The sequence below is a fragment of the Apaloderma vittatum genome, unplaced genomic scaffold (assembly GCF_000703405.1).
Source record: "Apaloderma vittatum isolate BGI_N311 unplaced genomic scaffold, ASM70340v1 scaffold3904, whole genome shotgun sequence".
NCBI lineage: Eukaryota > Metazoa > Chordata > Aves > Trogoniformes > Trogonidae > Apaloderma > Apaloderma vittatum.
The window spans coordinates 31,975-52,640 of record NW_009710791.1 but is presented as its reverse complement, the minus strand read 5'-3'; the positions used below and the strand labels follow the sequence as shown (position 1 = coordinate 52,640).

General features: G+C 37.6%; 1 protein-coding gene across 1 annotated transcript in view; it reads left to right on the top strand.

Annotated features, from left to right (window-relative positions):
- Positions 1-20,666, top strand: part of CNKSR2 (connector enhancer of kinase suppressor of Ras 2) — a gene marked incomplete at both ends in the record, with an annotated part of 119,132 nt that overhangs the window by 72,376 nt on the left and 26,090 nt on the right. The window contains 2 exons of the mRNA XM_009867382.1: positions 2,922-3,011; positions 4,606-4,820. Of these exons, the coding sequence (XP_009865684.1) occupies positions 2,922-3,011; positions 4,606-4,820 (305 nt within the window). The remainder of the gene's footprint in view (positions 1-2,921; positions 3,012-4,605; positions 4,821-20,666) is intronic.

Sequence of the window (20,666 nt, the reverse complement as noted above, 5' to 3'; positions counted from 1 at the left end):
AGCTTTGGACTGGGAGAATTTGTTTTCTTATGCCAAGTATAAAATTGTGCAGTCATAGTGTTGTCAGGATATATAAGAAAATGAAGAGGAAATCTCATGTTTAAAAGAGGTATTTTAGCTACTGTGGTATTAGCTGAGCATACACTTGAATATGTTTTCACCCAATCTGTTATGTTATTTCAATTTTTAAACTGAACATAGACTGTACGTTGGAGTTACTGTAGTAATCCTAACACCATAACCCTTTGAGAAGAAGGTAGACTTTAAGAGGAAGTGTAGATTTAGTACATCAGGCAGCCAAGCTCCAAAATCACCTGGGAACCTTGTTATAAATTGATCTGGAGCTGTGCAAAGTATCCCCTGGACACGAATGTGCTTGCGCAATGCTGAAGGATGCATTCTCGTAAAATTCACCCTTTCTACACCACTACACAATCTTGCTCCAAAATCCTCAGTATACTCTTGTTTTCATAGTGTTTTCAAGTGTTTGCTAACCATGCCTATAATATACAAAGTAACTACTAAGTTTTCAAAATGGATATATCAATTTTATTACTTCAATATTTCAACTACTACAATTGGTAGATGCAGTCGGTTCTATTAATAAAGATGTATTCTATGTTCCAGATGTTAAATTTTAATACTGATGGTCCAAAGTGAAGAGCATATGTCTTCTTCAAGGACTGCTGAATCTATTATTTTGTTACAGGATAGCTTTTTTAGCTTTTTTTTTTCTTTTATGCAGAAGGGGTTATAAATACATAGATTAAAGGCTGCACTGAAAATCAGTCATTATTTAACACACTTGTTTTCCAGCCTTTCACTTTTGATCTCACTTCTTTTTTAATTGATTCACACCACAGAGTCCATTTTCACTTAAGTGTATTTTCTAAAAATACTACCATTTCAGCATTAAATTCTAAAGTTTCCCACATGGCATTAGTTAGCATAAGATTTGTGGCTAGGCATGACCTTAGAATTTCACAGAAATCTGGAAAATTACAATAAGACTCCTCTGGCTTATGGTGACCCATTAAAGAAGGTCAAGCAGAGTTCTAAGGCCTGGAGCTGTAATTGTTTTCAACATGTACTCATCATTATTTATGTGGTGCTATTAATTTTATTTCTAATATTTCTCAGGCCTCCTTTGTGAGAGGTTAATCGAGCCCTCCATAATTTCTTTATTGGAGTCTTCTGACATTTTTTGACAATGTTAACAAAGATTTCTCTTTCATGCTCTTACTGGCTCTCAGCTGTTGTATAATTGCTGCTAATCAGAAAGCTTGTGTTCTCATCCCATGGAAGATGTTTTCCTGAGTGTAGTCACCAGAGAAGAGAGATTTAGGGAGTCCATGGGGGTTAACAAGAAGGAGATTAGTGGAGGTAGCAAGGAAAAGTATTTTGAACAGCTGGAGGTTTTGCAGAAAATTTGTTATGATTATAGCTTTTGAGAACAATCAGACTTTACGTGATTTTGTAGCTTTTGTGTCTTTTTGAGTGTGCAGGTCCTTTCAATAAGAGAAGAGGAAGTTGTATTTCTAGAAAAAGTAACACTTCTGAACAAGTAAATATGATCTGAATACATCCCCGCTCAGGATATAACTTCTTAACTGTGTATTCTAAATCTCACCAGCTTCAGTCAGACTAATATATGTGTCCATGAATAGTAAAATAAGCGATAAATAAAAAGTTAAATATATATGTTGTATTTCCTGAGCAATGATCTGTTTGTGACCCAATCATGTGGTCTGCACAGCACATACATCAGAAGATGTCAGTAGAAAAAGACAAACAACCTTTTTGTGATTATGCTGCCTGCATGGTATTGGTGTATTTCTCATGGACGCCATACTTCAGTAGGTAGATAGACATATTTTGAGTACTTTTTTTCATTATAAACACCTTTCTTTTTCTGTGTATCATTGATATAACCTCAAAAATGTGGAATAAGAGTGATCACTTTATGTAGAAGTTTTCTACAATAATTAACAAGACTTCTGAAATTTTTACTTTAAGCTCTGCTACTTTTAAAATCAGATTATTCTCCCACTTTTTGATTTTATGACCAGTAGATTAATTCAGAAAAGAGCAAGGGCTGACCTTGTGAAATCATTTTGTTTTCAGTCTGCCAGATGTTGTGCTGTGCTACTCTGTATTTTTTTTAAATATACTATTTAACTTGCTAAAAACTTCAGATCACTTTAAGTAACCCCACTAAGGTGCGTAGCACACTGTCACTGAATTTCGAACTATATTTGTGGAATTGTTGAGCAAAAAACATAATTCACAGCTTTTTTTAAATTAATTCAGCAGCTTACAAATCAAAATTTAAAAGATAAGAGTAGTCTTCAGCTATTCTGTCTCTTGCAGTCTGAAATCAAAGTGAATTTACCAGTAATGTACTTTGCTTTATGGGGATGAAATACTCAATCACTGATGGACCCTTTAAGCCCACCAGCAAAGATGCTATTTGTGAAGATCTCTTACAAAGATGCATCTTTGTAAAGATGCTACTTTAGTGATGTGGACATGTTTCTGTTACCAACAATCCACATATGCTTTAAAACAGTTCTTTCTGTATTGTGTGCCAGGGGCTTCCAGAAAAATAAATAGGTATCATTCAGTGAAAACTAATAATTTGAATGTATTTGTCAGTCTCAGACATCAGCTCACTGATGATTTTATGGGGCATTGGACTTATTTTCTAAACTTAAAAAAAAAAATCTGTTAAATACTTAGCTGCTTCTTGTGTTTTAAAGACAACAAAACTTTCTTAACCTCTTGTTCAGACGCAATGCTGGATTCTCTTTCATAAGCAACCCTGTAGAATAGCAACTTAGCACATAATTTGTTCCTTCTAAATAATGTTAGTTTAATGCTGCCTTATGGTGCATGTTATCCATTTTTTCCTCTGTTTCCAGGGAAACTAAGGCCTATTTCTATGCCAGTAGAATATAACTGGGTGGGGGATTATGAAGACCCCAATAAAATAAAAAGAGATAGTAGGAGAGGTAAGTGACCTGAACGCACATCTTGTACAAGGCATTATGGGTTTTATCATGCTTTAAGCTATATATGTCAACCTCATTTTGCTGCTTGCTTAGATATATATTTTTGTGAACCTGTTTTGGGTTCTTTCATGATATATACTTAATTCTTTGCAGAGCTTCTGTTAAGATTAAGAAAGTTGCTCACCCAGGCAAAAGAAAATCATCACTGTAAAGCCCTGCAGTTTGGCCTAGCTTTATATTGGCATTTCATTGATTCAACAGTATTATCCAGTCCATTTTGGAACTGGCTTAATTTTATAATACTGGAGGACAAATGTATGGTTATTGCTGATGAATATTCTTATGATTAAATGGGAATTATATATCACATTTCTCTGTCTTCATGGGTTATTTTTGGATGAAAAATGTTCTAGAGCAGCATGGGAATCACCTCAAAATCATCTTCAAAATTCTGGTTTGTGAGGCTCAGATATGTTACTTACAAGATTATAACCTCCAAGATGGCTACTATTGCCCAGGAACAAGACATTAGAGTAAAGATAGATATTTCCATAAAAATATTAACTAAATGATCAGTAAGGATCAAAAAAGGAAACACTGTAGGAATTATTAGGAAAAAAATTAAAAAACAAATTAAGAAGTATTCTTATGCTGCTGTATAAATTTTTCCTCATGCTCGGTGTGTGTGCAGTTCCGGTCTCTTCATCTCTTAAGAAAAATACAGTAGTATTGAACAAGGTTTAGGTGACAACAGAAATGATCAGGTGTATGGATTGACTTCCAAAACTGTCTGTTCAGTAGACTGACCATCATCAGTTTAGTAGAATTTAGTCAGGGCATAATAAAACATGCTAAAAACTTACATGGAATGAAATTAGAGAAATAGGTTTGTCACTGTTTTTTTCTGAAATGAGAGAGACATCAAGTGTCTCTGTTGAGTGCTGGTTACAAAGAAAAAGAAACTGGCTCCTCGTGCAGTTTGGCTTCAAGCTAAGGGTGATGGATACTAAGAGTTCCCATTAATACAAAGAAAGACCAGACAAGTTCGTGAAAGACAAATCTGCTGAGGTTTCCTAAATTCACAAACATAAACATTGCTTCTGACTCAGGATATCCTTCAGCTACCAGCTGGTAGATGCAGGAGGAGTGTTTGGGGAAAGTGTGGATGATATAGTGAACAACTTCAAACGAATGCCCAAAGCAAATTACTTCTAAATGTACGGCACCACAGTCATTTGTATTTCTTAGAATCTTTGTGGGTTTTTTTTTTCTTTAAAAAAGAGGTAGTTATGATCATAAGTGTATCACTGGTCATTTTTTGAAAACTCCAACTCTATTGATATGGGGCTTCTTTTATATTCTGTTCCTTTTATTACCAAAGGTATCAGAAAACTGAAAGAATTGTGAATTTTTCTCTGTCAAAAGATTGCTTTCTTACTATATTCAGACAAAAGAAGAAAATGGGTTTTTGTTAATGAAATGCTTTTGAAGAGTTAAAATTGACCGTAGGTTTTAGCAAGAATATTATATATTTTGGAAGTCGGATTAACATACATACAATTCACAATGATGTTTTGCATTACTTTTTCAACAGAAAATTCATTGCTTCGTTATATGAGCAATGAGAAAATAGGTCAAGAAGACTACATATTTCAAAGGAATAGCAAAAAGGATACTGGGAAAAAGTCCAAAAAGAAGGGAGACAAGAGTAGTAGTCCAAGTCATTACTCACTGTTGCCTAGTTTACAAATGGAGTCATTGAGACAAGAAGTCATGGGCACACCTGGACCAGAAACTTCTTTGTACCACGTGAGTAAAACCAGCATCAACGAAAGTTGTTGCTCTGTGCTTGTGATGAAAGACTGTCTTGTTTTTATAGTGATGTTGAAACCTTTCTTGGACTTCTGCAGTTCCACTGATTCTTGTTCTTCATGTAATAACTGGACTTCAAATAAATATTTCAGAATTATATATTTTGCTGTTACAAATGTGGGATGGAAACCAGTGTTTTATCTCCTTTAACTAGAAGATGTCATGATTGAAATGGAGTCTGGTATCTCTGCCTTGACTTACTTGCCATTGATGGAAAAGGAAGAAGCAGCAGTTTCCAGACTGGCTAGAAGCCTTCTTTCCAGAGTCTGTGTCGCTGCAATATGTTAAATCTTATCAGAGAACCCCTTTGCTACAGGTGCTTGAAAGGCCTGATAATGGCAGGAAAACCTATGAGAGGTGTTTGTTTTTCTTTTGAGGTAAGGGGAGCCCTAATCCATGTAACTGTTATTAACGTATAGCCCTCAGTAACTCAAGTAAATGCGAAGGAAGGGATTCTGTTGAATAGGATATAAAAGGAAAATTGCAGTAACATGCTAGTTTTAAAATGTGTCAAGAAAATGCAGTTAGAAGATAACAACATATTTTAAATATGATTTCACATTCACCCCATAAAAGTATTTATATTTTAGATCTCAGTAAAAGGTGTCATTATAGAGGAATATGCACACAGTAATAGTATAGCAAAACAATAGCAAAAATTGGAATTATCCTCATCTGCTAACAAAGAATATGTAATTTAGATTGCCAGTGTTTAAGGGAGATGGCAGTGTGGGCTTGTCAGGAAGTCTCCCGTGAAAAGCTGGCAGGTGGAGCTTCACTGAACTTGGTTTCCTGATGGAAAACGTGACTATGGATTATTGCATTAAAGTTGGTGTAGATTCATTGAAACTAATGGAGTCTTTATATCCTTTTACACCACCTGAGTGCTTGGTCACTGGCTTCTAATACTCCTTAGTGTGCTGCAGTGTATAGGTAAATCTGATAAATTTCAGAAAAGATGTCTTCTAGTATTAAAAGTCAGTGGTTGTGGTTCACTTTAATTAAATCAGTTCCCTGGATTCAAGAACCGCTATTCACGTTCTTTTCCATTTGTAGTAATTCAGATGTGATGGTTATAATTTTTTCCTACATTATTATTTCCAAATTTAGTTTTATGCTCTTTTGTAAGTTGGAAAACTGATAGTGGGGAGATTTCTGTTTGCAGAGGTGGACTGATACATGCAGTTTCCCTAATACATGAAGCCAACGAGATTGCAAGTGTTCCCAAACTGTCCTTTTTACAATGTCTGCAGTCTTTTCTAGAAGGAATATAATCAGTGCCAGAGCCCTTGAATTCAAATATTTACAGAGCAAAATAAAAAAGTTACTTATGTGACAGAAGAATTTGCACTCTGTAAAGAACAATGTGGTGAATTTGCACGTAGTGAGAGAATAGTCATCACTCAATAACATTTCTTTGCTAGTATACATTAAATTCCTGGCCCTGCACAGTAAAAAAAACTTCTGGTTTTTTAAAGATAGCTTTTTTTTGTTTTCCTTGGTTTTCTGTTACTTATTATGTCTGGTTTCTAAATTGTGTACAAAATTAAATTATGTAAACAGGAACTGGAGGATTCTTCAGAATTCTGGTGTGAAAGTTAATGAGCAACAGCAAACTTAGAACTGACAACTGGCGTTCTTCACGTACTTTGGACACCCGTCCACAAAACACTTGAACTGTTAATACCACAAATTCAGCCAGTGTCTGCTGATCCTTTTTGTGCATCATTACCCTTAAAGGTTCTCTCTCTGTAATGCCATTAAATCTTCAGCATCTTTTTTGAACTTTAGTGGGAACTTATTTATATAGAAAATTAAAGGTTATTTGTTCTTCAGAATATAAATCAGTATTGATCTATTAATTGACTTTGAAGCAAAATTTATGAAATAGAAAGAGGAAGCTTGAGCCATTGATTTGTCCCTGGGGAATTGGAAGGGAGCCCTTCACAAAGCATTTACAGCCCCCTGTAGCTGGATATTGCTGATTGAGTTGCTGGAAGCCACCTGGCTGCCGCCATGCAGTATTATACTATTCCTTTTTTGTGATGATGGCACCTCAAAGCATACTGGCCTATGGAATCCTAATCTAGTTTGCAGATGGGGCTATATGTCTTTGCCACATAATGTAATAAATTGGACCAAATTTTTCTTAACATCTTAAATAATCAGTGCAGTGAGCAGGTAAAGAGGAAGGAATACAGGTAAAACACAAGGAACTCGTATCTGACTGCAATTTAATGTCATTAAACTATACATAACAAATGGGACAATAAAAACATAGTTTATGCTCAAATTGCCTCTTAAAGATCATTAAAAAGTGTCTGCCTTGTTAGAAAATATTTTTTACAACCTCAACTACCTAGTTTTCACAAAGACTTTGGATTATCTGTAAATGGGAGCCTCTGGTTGATGATGAGTTCAGTGCAGAGGAATGATGGAAACTCCAAAAACTGCACTAGTAGTAGTGAAAGAGACTGGGGTTTTTGATCTGGGTTTTTGTTTGGGTTGGCTCTTTTTAAGAAGTCAACATTTTCGTCATACTGGAATATCAGATGGAGAGAGTACTGTGGCTCTCCACACTGCATACCAGATACCAGTGTATTTTCCTGAAGAGAAGTGCAGCCCCTACCAGGTGGCTGTAGGTGACCTTGTACCTCAGTTCTTTGAGTTAGGTCCCAGTAGTAGAGAATACTCCACCAAGCTTGTTAAGTAGCTCCAATCCCTGGTCGCTCTTGGTGTTAAAAGTTTTTGCCTGTATTTACGTATCCAACCTTAGTTATAAATGTACATTTTTCTTCCAAGTTTAAAGGTCTTTTGTTACCAAATTTTCCCCCCTAATATAGGAATTTATTGGTTATAATCAAATCACTTCATAGCCTTCTCTTGCTTGAAAGAAACAGAATGAGCACCCTGGGCTTTTTGTCAGAGAATGTGTTTTCATGCCCTTTCATTATTCTCATAATCCTTTCAACTCATTGTATTTAATCCTGAAGTATCCAAAATACCCTAAGCACCCTTCCTGAAGTATGTATGCCAGAATTTCCAAGAGCTGGATAGAAAGGTAATATAACCTTTTTATTCCTGTTCTTTGCCTCTCTGTTTACATATTTAAAGGACTGTTTACCCATAGAATTATAGGATAGTCAGGGTTGGAAGGGACCTTAAAGATCATCTATTTCCAACCTCCTGCCATGGGCAAGGACATCTCCCACTAGATCAGGTTGCTCAGAGCCCCATCCAGCCTGGCCTTAAAAACTTCCAGGGATGGGGCTGCCACCCCCTCTCTGGGCAACTTGTGTCAGTGTCTCACCACCCTCATGGTGAAGAACTTCTTCCTAACATCCAATCTAGACCGATCCATCTCTAGCTTTAATCTATTCCCTCTGATCACTGGAACCATAAATTTGGTGTGGGAGTATGTTATGTGGGTTTGAGTTTATTTGTTCTGTAATGTCACGTTCTCAAATCACTGATTTGCAAGACTGGGGGTTGGAACTACATGATCTTTAAGGTCCCTTCCAACTCCAAACATTCTGTGATGCTATGATTCTATGTCTTGTGTTCTTTGTTCTTAAATACATAAAACAATGTCTGTGGTTGGCCGTGTTGAAGCATGCACCTTCTTGGGTAGGCATGCTGAATAATCTAACCCTCTGAAGCAATCCTAGGTATGAAATACCACAGAGTAAGGGTCTGGGTCCTCAGATTGGGCCCCTATGATTCCAGAATCCATAACATAGTGTGGAAGCTCAAGGAATCTGGGCTCTGCTGTAAAATGGAACTACCTAAAACCTTGTTTTGAAATAATCTTTTTAATATGCATATTCTGTGATATAAACTAATCCCAAATATTTAATAGTTTTCTTTTTTTCCCTATTATCTTTTCCCTTTTTTCTGAATTCCCTGGGATAGAAACTATGTTGCTGCTCACTCAGCATTCAGGTCTCATATTATGCACTGGCCTTTGATTCTATGCTACATTTATTCAATGATGTTTCCATTCTTTTCCAAGTCCATTTATATAAATGTTAAATAATTTTTGACTAGTTAATGATGAATGCCCCTTACAATTCCAGGCCTCCATTCTTTTGAATTTTGCAACCATTGATGTTTATAGATTGAGTACCATTTTATTGTGGAGGTATTCTGCAGAAAAGCAGCATTTACAGTTATGCTGACTTCAACTCCTTGCTTCCACTGCTTTTATACAGGGCTCTATAGAAAAGAAAAATCTTTGAAAAAAAACCCCTAGATTGATGAATTAAATTACCACAGCAGAAATGGCGTCGTTTTTGTCTTGTAAACAAAGTGGATGGTGTTAACAAATTACCATGGTAATTCAGAAGTGTGTGGTTGTTGTTTATTTGCTAAAAGTTATTTTGAAAAATGCCAGCAGATTCAAATTGTTCTGTTCTGAATTGATCACAAGGATGTAGCAGGCTAGCATTTTCCTGGCTGTCAGTATACTAAATTTGCATAAAATCACTGGGTTTAACAATTTTGTTTATATCATTGACCATCAAAAACTTTCTGGTCAAGGGAGCATTTCAGTTATGGCCTTGAAAATGGAATAGCATTTACTTGTGTCTCCTGAGCATAACTGATGTGATAGATGATATAACGGCAAAAGAAAAACTAATTTGTGTTATGTCTATGAAGTAATTATCTCTTGTATCCACTTCGGGTATTTTTTTTAATCACATACAAAGTCTCTTCACCACTTTGCTTTGTTTTGTTTCCCATTCCAGAAAGTGTTTCCAGCATATATTGATTTCTAGCCAAGTTGTTGGATTTGCATTCCATCTTTCTTCCTCAGTATTGCACAAGAAATACCAACTCAGAGTGTTAATGTTTTTATTAAGCCAATGCAAACTCTTCCAGCTCTTGCTAATCTACTGTGCGAGCAGGTGTTCAATGTGATCTATTACTGTAGATATAAAACAGTGCAGTCAAAATTGTCTTGAACCTTTGGGACACGGGATGAAAGCCATGACACGATTATAGTTTTTTAAGTTCATTATGTTATTCTGTGTAGGAATTTCCTTGGTATGTTGTGCTTCATTTTCACTGCAGGAAAATCACAGAATGAGAGAATCTCTTTGGTCAGAAGAGACTTGTAAGATCATAGAGACCAACCATTAACCTAGCACTGCCAGATCATCGCTAAACCATGTCCCTAAGCACCAGATCGATACTTGTTTAAATACCTCCAGGGATGATGATTCCACCACTGCCCTGGGCAGCCTGTTCCAATAGCCAATGACCCTTTTAGTGAAGAAATTCTTCCTCATATCCAGCCTAAACCTCCTCTGGCACAACTTGCAACCATTTCCTCTAGTCCTATCAATTTCCTCTAGTCCTAACGCTTGTTACTGGGAAGAAAAGGCTGACCCCCTCCTCTCTCCAACCCCCTTTCAGGTAGTTGTAGAGAGCGATAAGGTCTCCCATCAGTCTTCTTCCTTCCAGGCTAAACAACCCCAGTTCCTTCAGCTGTTCTCATAGGACTTGTGTTCCAGACCCTTCACCAGTGTTGTTGTGCATCTTTGGACCTGCTCCAGCACCTCAATGTCCTTCTTGTACTAAGGGGCCCACAACTGAACTTAATACTGGAGGTATGGCCTCACCAGTGCCAAATACAGGGAGACAGTCAGTTCCCTGATCCTGCTGGCCACACTATTTCTAATACAGGCCAGGATGCCTCTTGGCCACCTGGGCATACTGCTGGATCATATTCAGCTACCTATCAACCAACACCCCCAGGTCCTTTTCTGATATGTGATCTTCCAACCACACACCCCCAAGTCTGTAGACTTCCCTGGGGCTGTTATGACCCAAGAGGAGGACCTGGCACTTGGCCTTGTTAAACCTCATACAGTTAGCCTTGGCCCATCGATCCAGCCTGTCTAGATCCCTCTGCAGATCATCCCCACCCTCCAGCAGATCAACACACCTGCCTAACTTGGTTTCATCTGCAAATTTACTGAGGGTGCATTTGATCCCCCTATCCAGTTCGTTATTAAAGATATTAAAAAGTGGTTATTCAAGAGGGGAATAGTGTCATGAGTCAAAAGAACTTCTGCATCAGGCTAATAGTAATATGCTTCTTTCTGCATCGATACAACTTTCCCATAATCTAGAAACAGCATTGCTATGGGAAGAAAAGGTTGCAGCCTAATGTATGGAGCAGAGAGTTATACAAGAAAAAGTAAACTTGCTTACAAGTTGTTTCCAAACCTGTACCAGTGAACTTACATTATTGACCTTGTTCCTTCTTCCTTCCTACCTCCTGTCCCTCTGCCTTTTCCAGTGTATGCTCACTCTTTCATATGTATTTAGCAATACTTAATGATTTGCTTGTCATAGGAAAAGTGGCAAAAAAGTAACAGCCTCTGACTTTGCTGATAACCAGCCTATTTAAAATTATTTAGCTAATTATAGTAGTTTTCTTGGTCATTTTTATTATATTTGAAAATAAAGTAAGTTTAGTAGCAAGATATACCACTTAAAGTTCATACATCTAGAAAAAGTGGCTCAGGAACAGATGCAGGAAAGAAACAAAGGATTTGTTCTGTAGGGATTTTTACTGAATCTGCATATCTAGATAGGTCCATGTAGACTAATGTTCCACTTTTAGGTTAAATAAAGGAGGAATAAAATAAAATCCAGAAGTTGGAGGGCTTTCATTGCAAATTCAATGAAGTTGGTGCACCTTTGTCAAACTTATGTTTTAGCTCTTTAACAGTGTGGTCAGAGTGCAGCTCAGTGAAACTTAATTCATTTCAGTACTTGCTCCAATGAGCACCTACAGGGAGCCAAACACTCTCCTTTCTACTCTGCCAGTGAGGAGCTTGAAGGAACAACGAGGAGGGATTTGGCCAAGGTTACAGTTCCAGTTGTCTCTCTCTGCCAGTCCTTGTGAGGTTGCTGTACCAGTTCAGCTCTGTGGAGTTGCTCAGCAGAGCCGGTGGGTCTGCATCAGTCTGGGCATGCACAGGTCAAATGGTTGCAACAGTGATCTTGTTGAACATACCGTGACTGAAGATGATTTGCTTGCAGACCTATGATCAAGTAAATTGGAAAGGTGACAGTAACTTTTAAGAAAAACAACTTTTCTACTTAAACGATGCATATTTTCAAATAGTTCTTCCCTCCCACACACTCTTCCAGAGAAAAATATAGGAAAATGCTTTTTTAAAGTTCTATTTAGAATGTTTGTATTTAGATGTTCTCAATACAGAGAAGAATTTACCAAAAAATAATCATTTTGAAAACTTTAAAAGCTAATTCCACTTAAGTGGTTTGTTTTCTCTTACTTACCATATTTCTCCATGCAGAAAGGCTCAAACGAGAGAAAAAGAGAAGCTACTTGGACATAAAGTACCTACAATTTTTATGAAAATTCTTGAATTGAATAGCATGCATTTATGAAACCTTTTAATTGTAGTACTCAGTAACTGCTGTTTAAGAAAGTACAGAACATATATTAGGTTCCTAGTAAATTTGTACGTTAACTACCCATCAATTTGTTGCAAAAATCTTCTGTATAGAAATGGCATCTAATAAGCACTATATACTGAAAAGAAACTTATTAAAAAAAACCCATAACCAAAACCACCCCACTGAAAAAACAGCAGTTTGTTATGATCATAAGCATCACAGTATTTAAAGAATTTATGTTTGGTGAATTTTTGTGATGGATATTTGTGATTAAACAAAAATAAATTTGTAGAGAAAAAATGAAAATTAATTGCACAGATTTTAAGTAGGTGTCTGAAATCTAGAATGTCATTGTACCATTACAACAGATGGACTTAGTACATTTTCTTCTTCAAAATGTTTTAAGTCCAACTATAGCAGTATTTAAATATCAAGACTTCCTTTTCCTTTCTCTCCTCCTTGTTTTCACAACTGTGTATCATTAGACTTGTAATTGCTATAGGTTAAAAGTCTAGCAGTAGATATCAAAGTCCAATTTAGCCTAAGTTCATAGTGAAAAGTATTTTCCATACATATTTGATTTAATATTACTTCTCCGTAGTCTTTCAGCTCCACTTAAATACTTGTATTAAAATAATGCTGAAACTTGCAAAGGGAGTACAGACTGGCATCAATCATCAGATTCCACTGTGAAGGCAGGAAGGCACAAACCTCAACTGAAAGTACCACATACACTGTCAAAATTTCACACGTGAAAAAGTGGTCCTTTTTTTCACAAAGTCTAGCCTTTTCAAAAATAGCGCTCTCAGATTCAGCTTCAGGTAGGCTCGCAGGTTCGTCCAAATCCGATATTCTGAACTGTTGTGATGCTCTAGTTTCTTCTTAAATACTTGTATATTTATGAAAGTCCACCATGGATGGTCTCTGATTAAACACTGGGATATCTCTTGGAGGTGGCTGGAACATTTATGACATTAACCTCCCTTTCTTCTGTAGGTTACACCTTAGTTTTTGTAGACATATAGGGATGTAAGAAAGCGCTTTGGCCTGTTCTACTCGTTCATTTTGCCATCAATGAGCATGTAACAAGGAAAGAAGGCAGTGATGATACCTCGGTCCACAATAGAAACAGGCTTATGAAGGCTTACTGAGCAGGCTTATGAAGTTATAGAATAACCTGATTTGGAGTTCTTTTAAAAGACTCAAAGTCTATTCAGAGGCAAAAGTGCTGATAAAATCTGTCATATAATGTAATGCAGAGTAGAATACCCAATTTTGCTGTGAAGGCATCATGAGCATCTAGCTTGTATTAATTTCTTTGGTTGGCTTCCTCTGGTGTAGTTCAGGTATAGAAGGCCTTTTGTTCCAAGAGACAACTGGAAAGAACAACAATTAAAAAATTCAGTAACAGAAAGATGATGTCGAGGGTTAGGGCTGGGCTGGCCACTCAACACTGACAGATGCTCTCTAACCCCTCTCAGTCTCCAAACAGGAAAGAAAAGGAATAAGACAGAGAGACTTACAGAAAACTAAAACAGCTTTAATAAAACACTAATAGTATTCATAAGGAAATAATAAAATTAATGAACTATGTACAAATATATACACAGAACCAATATCGAACCTGACTCCACCCCAATAGCAATTCCCACTGATGCTGCAGAGCAGGGCAGCACCAGGGAAGCCCCAGGCTCAGCGGCAAAGGGGAACTGGATACAGGGAGCTGGATTCAGGAACTCAGGCTCAGGATGAAAGGCAGAAGATTGGACAGAGCCCTCCTTGGGTGCTTCCTGTAGAAGACAAGAGCTTAACCCCTGTGATCTGTCAGCTTTGTACTGAATATGGTGTATATGGAAAGGAACACTCTTCTTGGTCACCTGTCCTCTCTGTTAGTCACCGGAGGTGCAACCTTTTACTCCTTTGCAACACCTTTTACTTCCCAGCACCCCCAACATGGCACACAAGATCCACCTTGGTTATTATAGGAGTTATAATTACAGTTATTGTAGGAGTAAGTATCAGCAAGAACCTTTCTGCATACCAATGCCTGGCCTTAACTATAAACATCAGGTGTTACCATACTTCTAGTAGCAGACACTATCTGCAAAAACATGCTGCTAACTTCAGAAACTGCAGTCTCTTAGAAAAAAACTGAGCTGAAAGGTAAAAGTCACTAAACAGAATTGGTTCTTTTTAGCTCAGACCAGGAGAGATGGGTAAGAGGAAGAAATAAAATGGGAAATTCTTATCTAGTGCTTTTATGAGTCTGAAACACTGTCACGTCCCACAGCCACAATCATCCCATTCGCCTCAGGCAACTTCAAATGCCTGCACATTACATCATGTTGGGTTTATTTCAGTTGGAGACTCGTGGTTTTATATGTCTGATTCAGACAGAAGAGCAGCATCTCTCACATTCTCAAGCTGTAACAGTGGTTCCAGCCCTTGGCTAGCTTCTTCACTCCAAAAAGAAACCATCTAAATGATACTGTATGTGTTCTTTCCTTTGAATGCAGCACTTTATAAGTGTAACAAACACAAGAAATAAAAGGACTAGTTATGTTGTTAAAATCAGTGTAGGATCTTCATCTAGGCCATAAGTGAACTGTGTGGCATATAAAACAAATAAAATGATGAAACATTTAACCAATAAGCAAAATATGCCTTACTCCATAAGGTACTTACTACAGTTGGAAATTATTGGAATAGCCATGAAATTGTTGTGTTAAAAGATAAATATTCTGTCTGAGCTTGGTAAAAATCTAGTCCAAAATAGATCCACATTTCTGAGGGAAAAGGCAAGAGGGAAACAGCATTTAAATTCCATGTTAATAGAAGATGGCATTGTATTATTTTTAGACTAGTGCAGTCAACATAGAGGAGTAGAGAGGTCTCCTGGGTCTAGTCCTCTACTATTGCAGGTAATCAACCTCATTTAATCCTATATTAAACCCCACATTCAGACATGGTATGAGTTCCTGTTGCTCATGGTGGGACCAGTACAAAGGGGTAAATTGGATGAATGGATGGCCACTTATCATAATTCCAAGAAAAAAAGTTGGGCAGAGGGGAGGAAAGAAAACAAAATGATAGTTAGCCTGCCACCAGGACAAAGGCCTCACTCCTAATGAATTTGCTGCAGAAAAAAAATCCAAAAGCCTCAGGAACAAGCATAAAGTGTGCGGGATAATTCAGGCTAGGAGTGACCTCAGGAGGTCTGCTCTTGCCTTTGGCTCAAAGCGAGGCCAATTCTGAGGTCAGACAGGGCTTCTCAGGGCTTTGCCCAGTCGGGTGTTGAAAACCTCCTGAGATGGAGACCACAAACTCACAGACAACCTGCTGCACTGCTTGACTGTCTTTAGGCCAAAAATGGTGGAGGTTAGGGATAAAACAGACTTTGCGGTAGCTGAGAGGGCAGTAACTTGATCGGATTTAAGGCATATTTCCTGTTGTTTCATTGCTGTTCAGCTAGAATCATCTTGTGAAAGTGCCTCAATAATCTGACATTTGTTTTGCCAGTTCTGGACTCCCAGTCTTTTGGATTTAAGACTGAAGAGAGTGGATGTGCATATGCACCTTTTATACTGGAGTTCTGCTTAAGCATACATTTTATGAAATAGTAATATTTTGTCTCCTCAGGAAGGAGTCCGAAGTTCTTTTAATTATATGGAATAATGTCTGTATTGTTCATGAAGAATATTATTCCTGTCACAGATTAGAGAATATTTTCACATCTGCATTGCTTCTCTTTGAGAGAACCGGTTAATACCATGAATTTTCTCTTAGTGGGGAAGCGATTGCCAAAATGAAGGTATTGAATGTGGGAGATTTTACATCTATTTCTACATACTGTGTCATTTTTGTTAAAATACGATTAAACTACTGCAGCAAAGCAAAATGCCTCAGAGATGAGGTAAGATAGTTTTATGGGCCATCGTAAAGCACAATTTGAGGGGTTTTGGTGGAAAATTTTTATTTTAAACTTTTTCTGTTACCTTCTTTCTCATCTGATCATGAGGGAAAAAATGACCTGTGATAATTTCTTTCCATGACAAAGCTGAGGAATTCTTTTAAAATGAGAGACTTATGTAAAGGTCATCTAGTCCAGCTCAGCCAGACTAGATTTATTCCTTGCTATATGTGATATAATGCTGTGAAAGTGAAGTTGTCAGAAGATGAAGATCTATAGACAATAAATCTCCCAGCTCAGAACACTTCCTAATTTCCTTTTGCATGCCTATTCTGTATTTTTTCTATTATCTATTTCGCTTAATCATTCCTGGTTGTGTCCTGCTTTTGTTGCCTAGTAGAAGACTTTTGCTTTTGTATGTATTAACATCGTTTTTATACTAGTAAGCTACATTACCTGTAGCTGGTAAAATCACAATAGCATAGTAGAGATTTTTTTTTTTTTTAATGTAGAAGAAATTATTTATTTCCTTGGTTATTCCCCTTTGATAAAGAAGAGATTAAGCACAGCGTATTGTAGCAGAGAACTGTATATCAGGCATTGCACAGGGGGACTCAGCATGAGTTATCACTGCAATAAGGTGGGGAGTGTCACATCTACGAGAACTTCTGTCTAGATGTTGACTACCGGCTGTTCTCTGTATTCCTTTCTGCACAGGGGAAAGAGAGGTATCAGGACTATGAAAGCAGTGAACCAAGGACACTGGCTGGCATATGTCAGGGAATTTGGCAGTCCAAAAAGCTTGTGCTAAGTGGTGAAAATATTGTTGTGAATTAAGGAAGCCCAGAAGCCCATTTCAGAGTACCATTTTACCAAAATGCTTTGACGAGCAGCACGATTGTTTCTGAGCAAGTTATTTTTTCTAAGTAGTGCGTTTGACTCCACAGGAGTCTCTGCCACGTTCCTCTGCCCTGCTGATGCAACAGTAGTCCCTCAAGCTGGCACATAATGTGGGAGATTGTATGGTTGCACCTGGGAGCAAAATGGCTCGTTGCAGCAGTGTGGCTCCTGAACAGAAGCTGTTTTATTAGGTGTTTCCATTTTACTGGAAAGAGCTGCTTGTTGCTTAGTGCCTGATCTCCGAGTCAGCCAATCCATCTCTGTTACTGTGCTATGAAGGAAAAAAAAATACTCGTATTTTTCATATAGAGATAACTGGGATTTGTCCATTTCTCAAGTATATCCCTTTGCTTTCAGATTAGCCCAAGAAGATAATATTTCTAACAGTACAGAATTCTGACTTTGGAATGAAGTGTAAAACTAATTTTGTAAACTGGTTTGTATCTCTAAGTTCACGATAGCCAGCACAGAATTAAAAAGACCTAATGTTATCTGTCCCCACCTTCTGAGAAGTGCAGTTTCATCTTATGCTTAGAGGAAATTATACTGAATTCCAGCAAGTAATATGACTTTTATCCTGGAATAACTGTCCTTTTTCTACCTTAAATCATAGGTGCAGTGGGAGTGTTTTGCATGAATTTTAACAGAACGTATAATGGCTAAGTTAAAAACCTTCTTCCCCTCGTTTCCCCATGGAAACTTCCCCTCTGTTCAAGATCCTGTTACTTCCCATAGTTAAGAGCTACCTGAATTCAGCCCTGATATGTAACTATTACTACAGCTATTGCTGCAAGCTATTCCTGGTAGCATGATGCAATGATAAGGAGGCACAAAGTGCCACATTCTGGAAATGTCATTTTAGTCCTGTAGGGTACAAATGGTGAGAAATCTCCAAGCCTTGGAAATCATTATAAGTACATGTCCTTAACAGTAATGTAACAAATACGTAAGGTTTTCTCCTGATGAGTAGTACTACTTAAAAGGAGAAAATTTGGATTTGTATATTTTAACTTCTAGAAATAAGCAAGGAAAGCATTTTGGTGGCTGCAATTTTTCTTATGCATCTCCTTTGCTAAGACAACTCCTTTCACACACAACTATTCACTGATTTCCTATTTCACCAAAGGCTTTGTAAACTCCAAAGCTCAAGAAAAATACCATCTTCAGGCTTATTATTTTTCACCAAATATTTAATATTTTTGAAACTGGGAATGAGTTTTCTGTTTCTTTCACTGAAAGAGTATTATTCCCCAGTTCTAACAGAGAATAGCTTGCGAGAGTATATATTCTTTAAAGCAAAAATCTGTTTTTTCAGTTCTGCCCTCATTCATTATAGAGCACCTACATGCTCTGTGCTTTTCTCTGTCCATCAGTCAGACTTAGCGATAGGAAAGAGATCATGCCAAGGAACACAATCAGTGTTGCTAACTGCTTCTGCAGCAGGAACTGTGGTTTTACACTTTTCATCCTGAGCAAGCACCTAGGTGTTTTAGGGGTGCATGGAACCTTTATTTTATACTAATCATTTTTCAGACCATGGACCTGATGCAAGATTATGGGGTTTTATGCCCTGGGGTTGACTTCTGTGTTCAAGTAGTTCAAGTTTCCTTCTCAGAAGGTCCAGAATAGGTTCCATGCTGTGCCACAGACCACCTCTCTAATCTAACATATGTCACTTGCAGAATACATTTCTTAAATCTGCTTGGATTGTCTTACTGTTTTAACACAGAGGAAAACCTATTGTACCCACAAGTAAGACAGAAATTTTCTAAACAAAACCAGATTTTTCCTGTAGAAATTGCATCATTTGAAAGAGTTTGTCTGACTGCTATCTGCTGGAGGGGCAACACAGCAGGGCACAAGCAATCCAAGAGGCTTCAGGAGGGCATATGGGATGACTCATCTCAATGATACTTTGTGAAAGGATATGAGGCAATGGGCTTAAATTGAAATACTAGAAATTCCCTGTAAGCATGAGAAAAATCTACTTTTGCTGGGAAGCTAGTTTAACTGAAGCAGGTTACCCACAGAGTTTGTGGAGTCTCTATCTTTGGAGATTCTAAAAACTCAACTGGACACGGGAGGGCATATGGGATGACTCATCTCAATGATACTTTGTGAAAGGATATGAGGCAATGGGCTTAAATTGAAATACTAGAAATTCCCTGTAAGCATGAGAAAAATCTACTTTTGCTGGGAAGCTAGTTTAACTGAAGCAGGTTACCCACAGAGTTTGTGGAGTCTCTATCTTTGGAGATGCTAAAAACTCAACTGGACACAGCCCTGAGCAACCTGCTCTAATTGACCCTGCTTTGGACAACAGAATTGGATAAGATCTCCAGGGATGCCTTCCTGCCTCAGCCGTTTTGCGACTCTCTAGCTAGTCCATTCTCTTCAGTAAGAGATGAAACTGGAAATTGCTTTAGGGTAGAAATTAAATAAGTACTATTCTGTGGTGGGTGATAATTAAGTTTCTTTTTCCTTTTTAGATGGATACTGTTAAAACATACAGTGATGAAACAACTGATGAATCTTGGACTTTTGCGATTAAAGAATATGTATAGTTTTTGAACCCTCACTTTCTCTCTTAGATTACTTACCGTCAATAAAAGAAGTGTGGGAGGTACCAAAACTACATGTTTCAGAGTAGATGCAGAGCAGAATGATCTCAGAATAAATTATTCCAGTGAACAGCACTTGTCTTGTTTAACTTTTTATCCTCATTTGCTTCAGGCAGCAGTGAAAGAGCTGCACTCCTTGTTCTGTCAGCTGAAAAGACAGCAGGGGAATATGAGAACTCTCATTGCAATTTTATATTGTCCAGAAGTTTTAGTGTTTCAGTATTTCAGTTAAAGAGTCCTGTGGCTTAATGACTAGGAAGGAGAATCTTTCCCTGGTGGTGGAAAGTAGGACCACTGTATATTGTTTTCTCCAGATGGCCTGAAGATTTTAAAAAAATATTTTCTCTAAGTTTGGCATGCATTATGCTAACAACTTTGCACAGACAATTTGCACTAGCTTGTGCAACTGCAAACTTGCATCCAGCTAATTAAACATTTGCCACAGAGTACCCCCCCACATTAAAGAAAAAAAATTAGAGATGGGAGAATGAATAAGAATCCCTGAACAGAAAAGCTGTGCTTGCTATCACATTTAAGACAATCACAGTTATGTCCTTAGCTTGCATATTCTTCTTGGATTAGCAGCTATAGGAACAGCTGAATGAAAATATTAAACATCTCTGATAGTATCAGCCCTTGTAGACTAGGAGGGCATCCTGCACAGGTAATGCAGCCATTCCCTGCAACAGAGGCAGCTATAAAGTTGGCAGCTTCAAGGCCTCAAGCCACAATTTTTACTCCTCTTGAGACAAATACTGGTTCTTTATCCATGTAGTCACTAAGAAGATGCACGCTCTGGGAATTCATGGTTGGAACTTCAAAAATACTGGAACGCAGTTAGATCTGTGACTGTGCATGATAGGTGGCAGAGCCCTCTGTCATGTAGATCTAGTGCTTCCTAGAAGCCTTTCATAA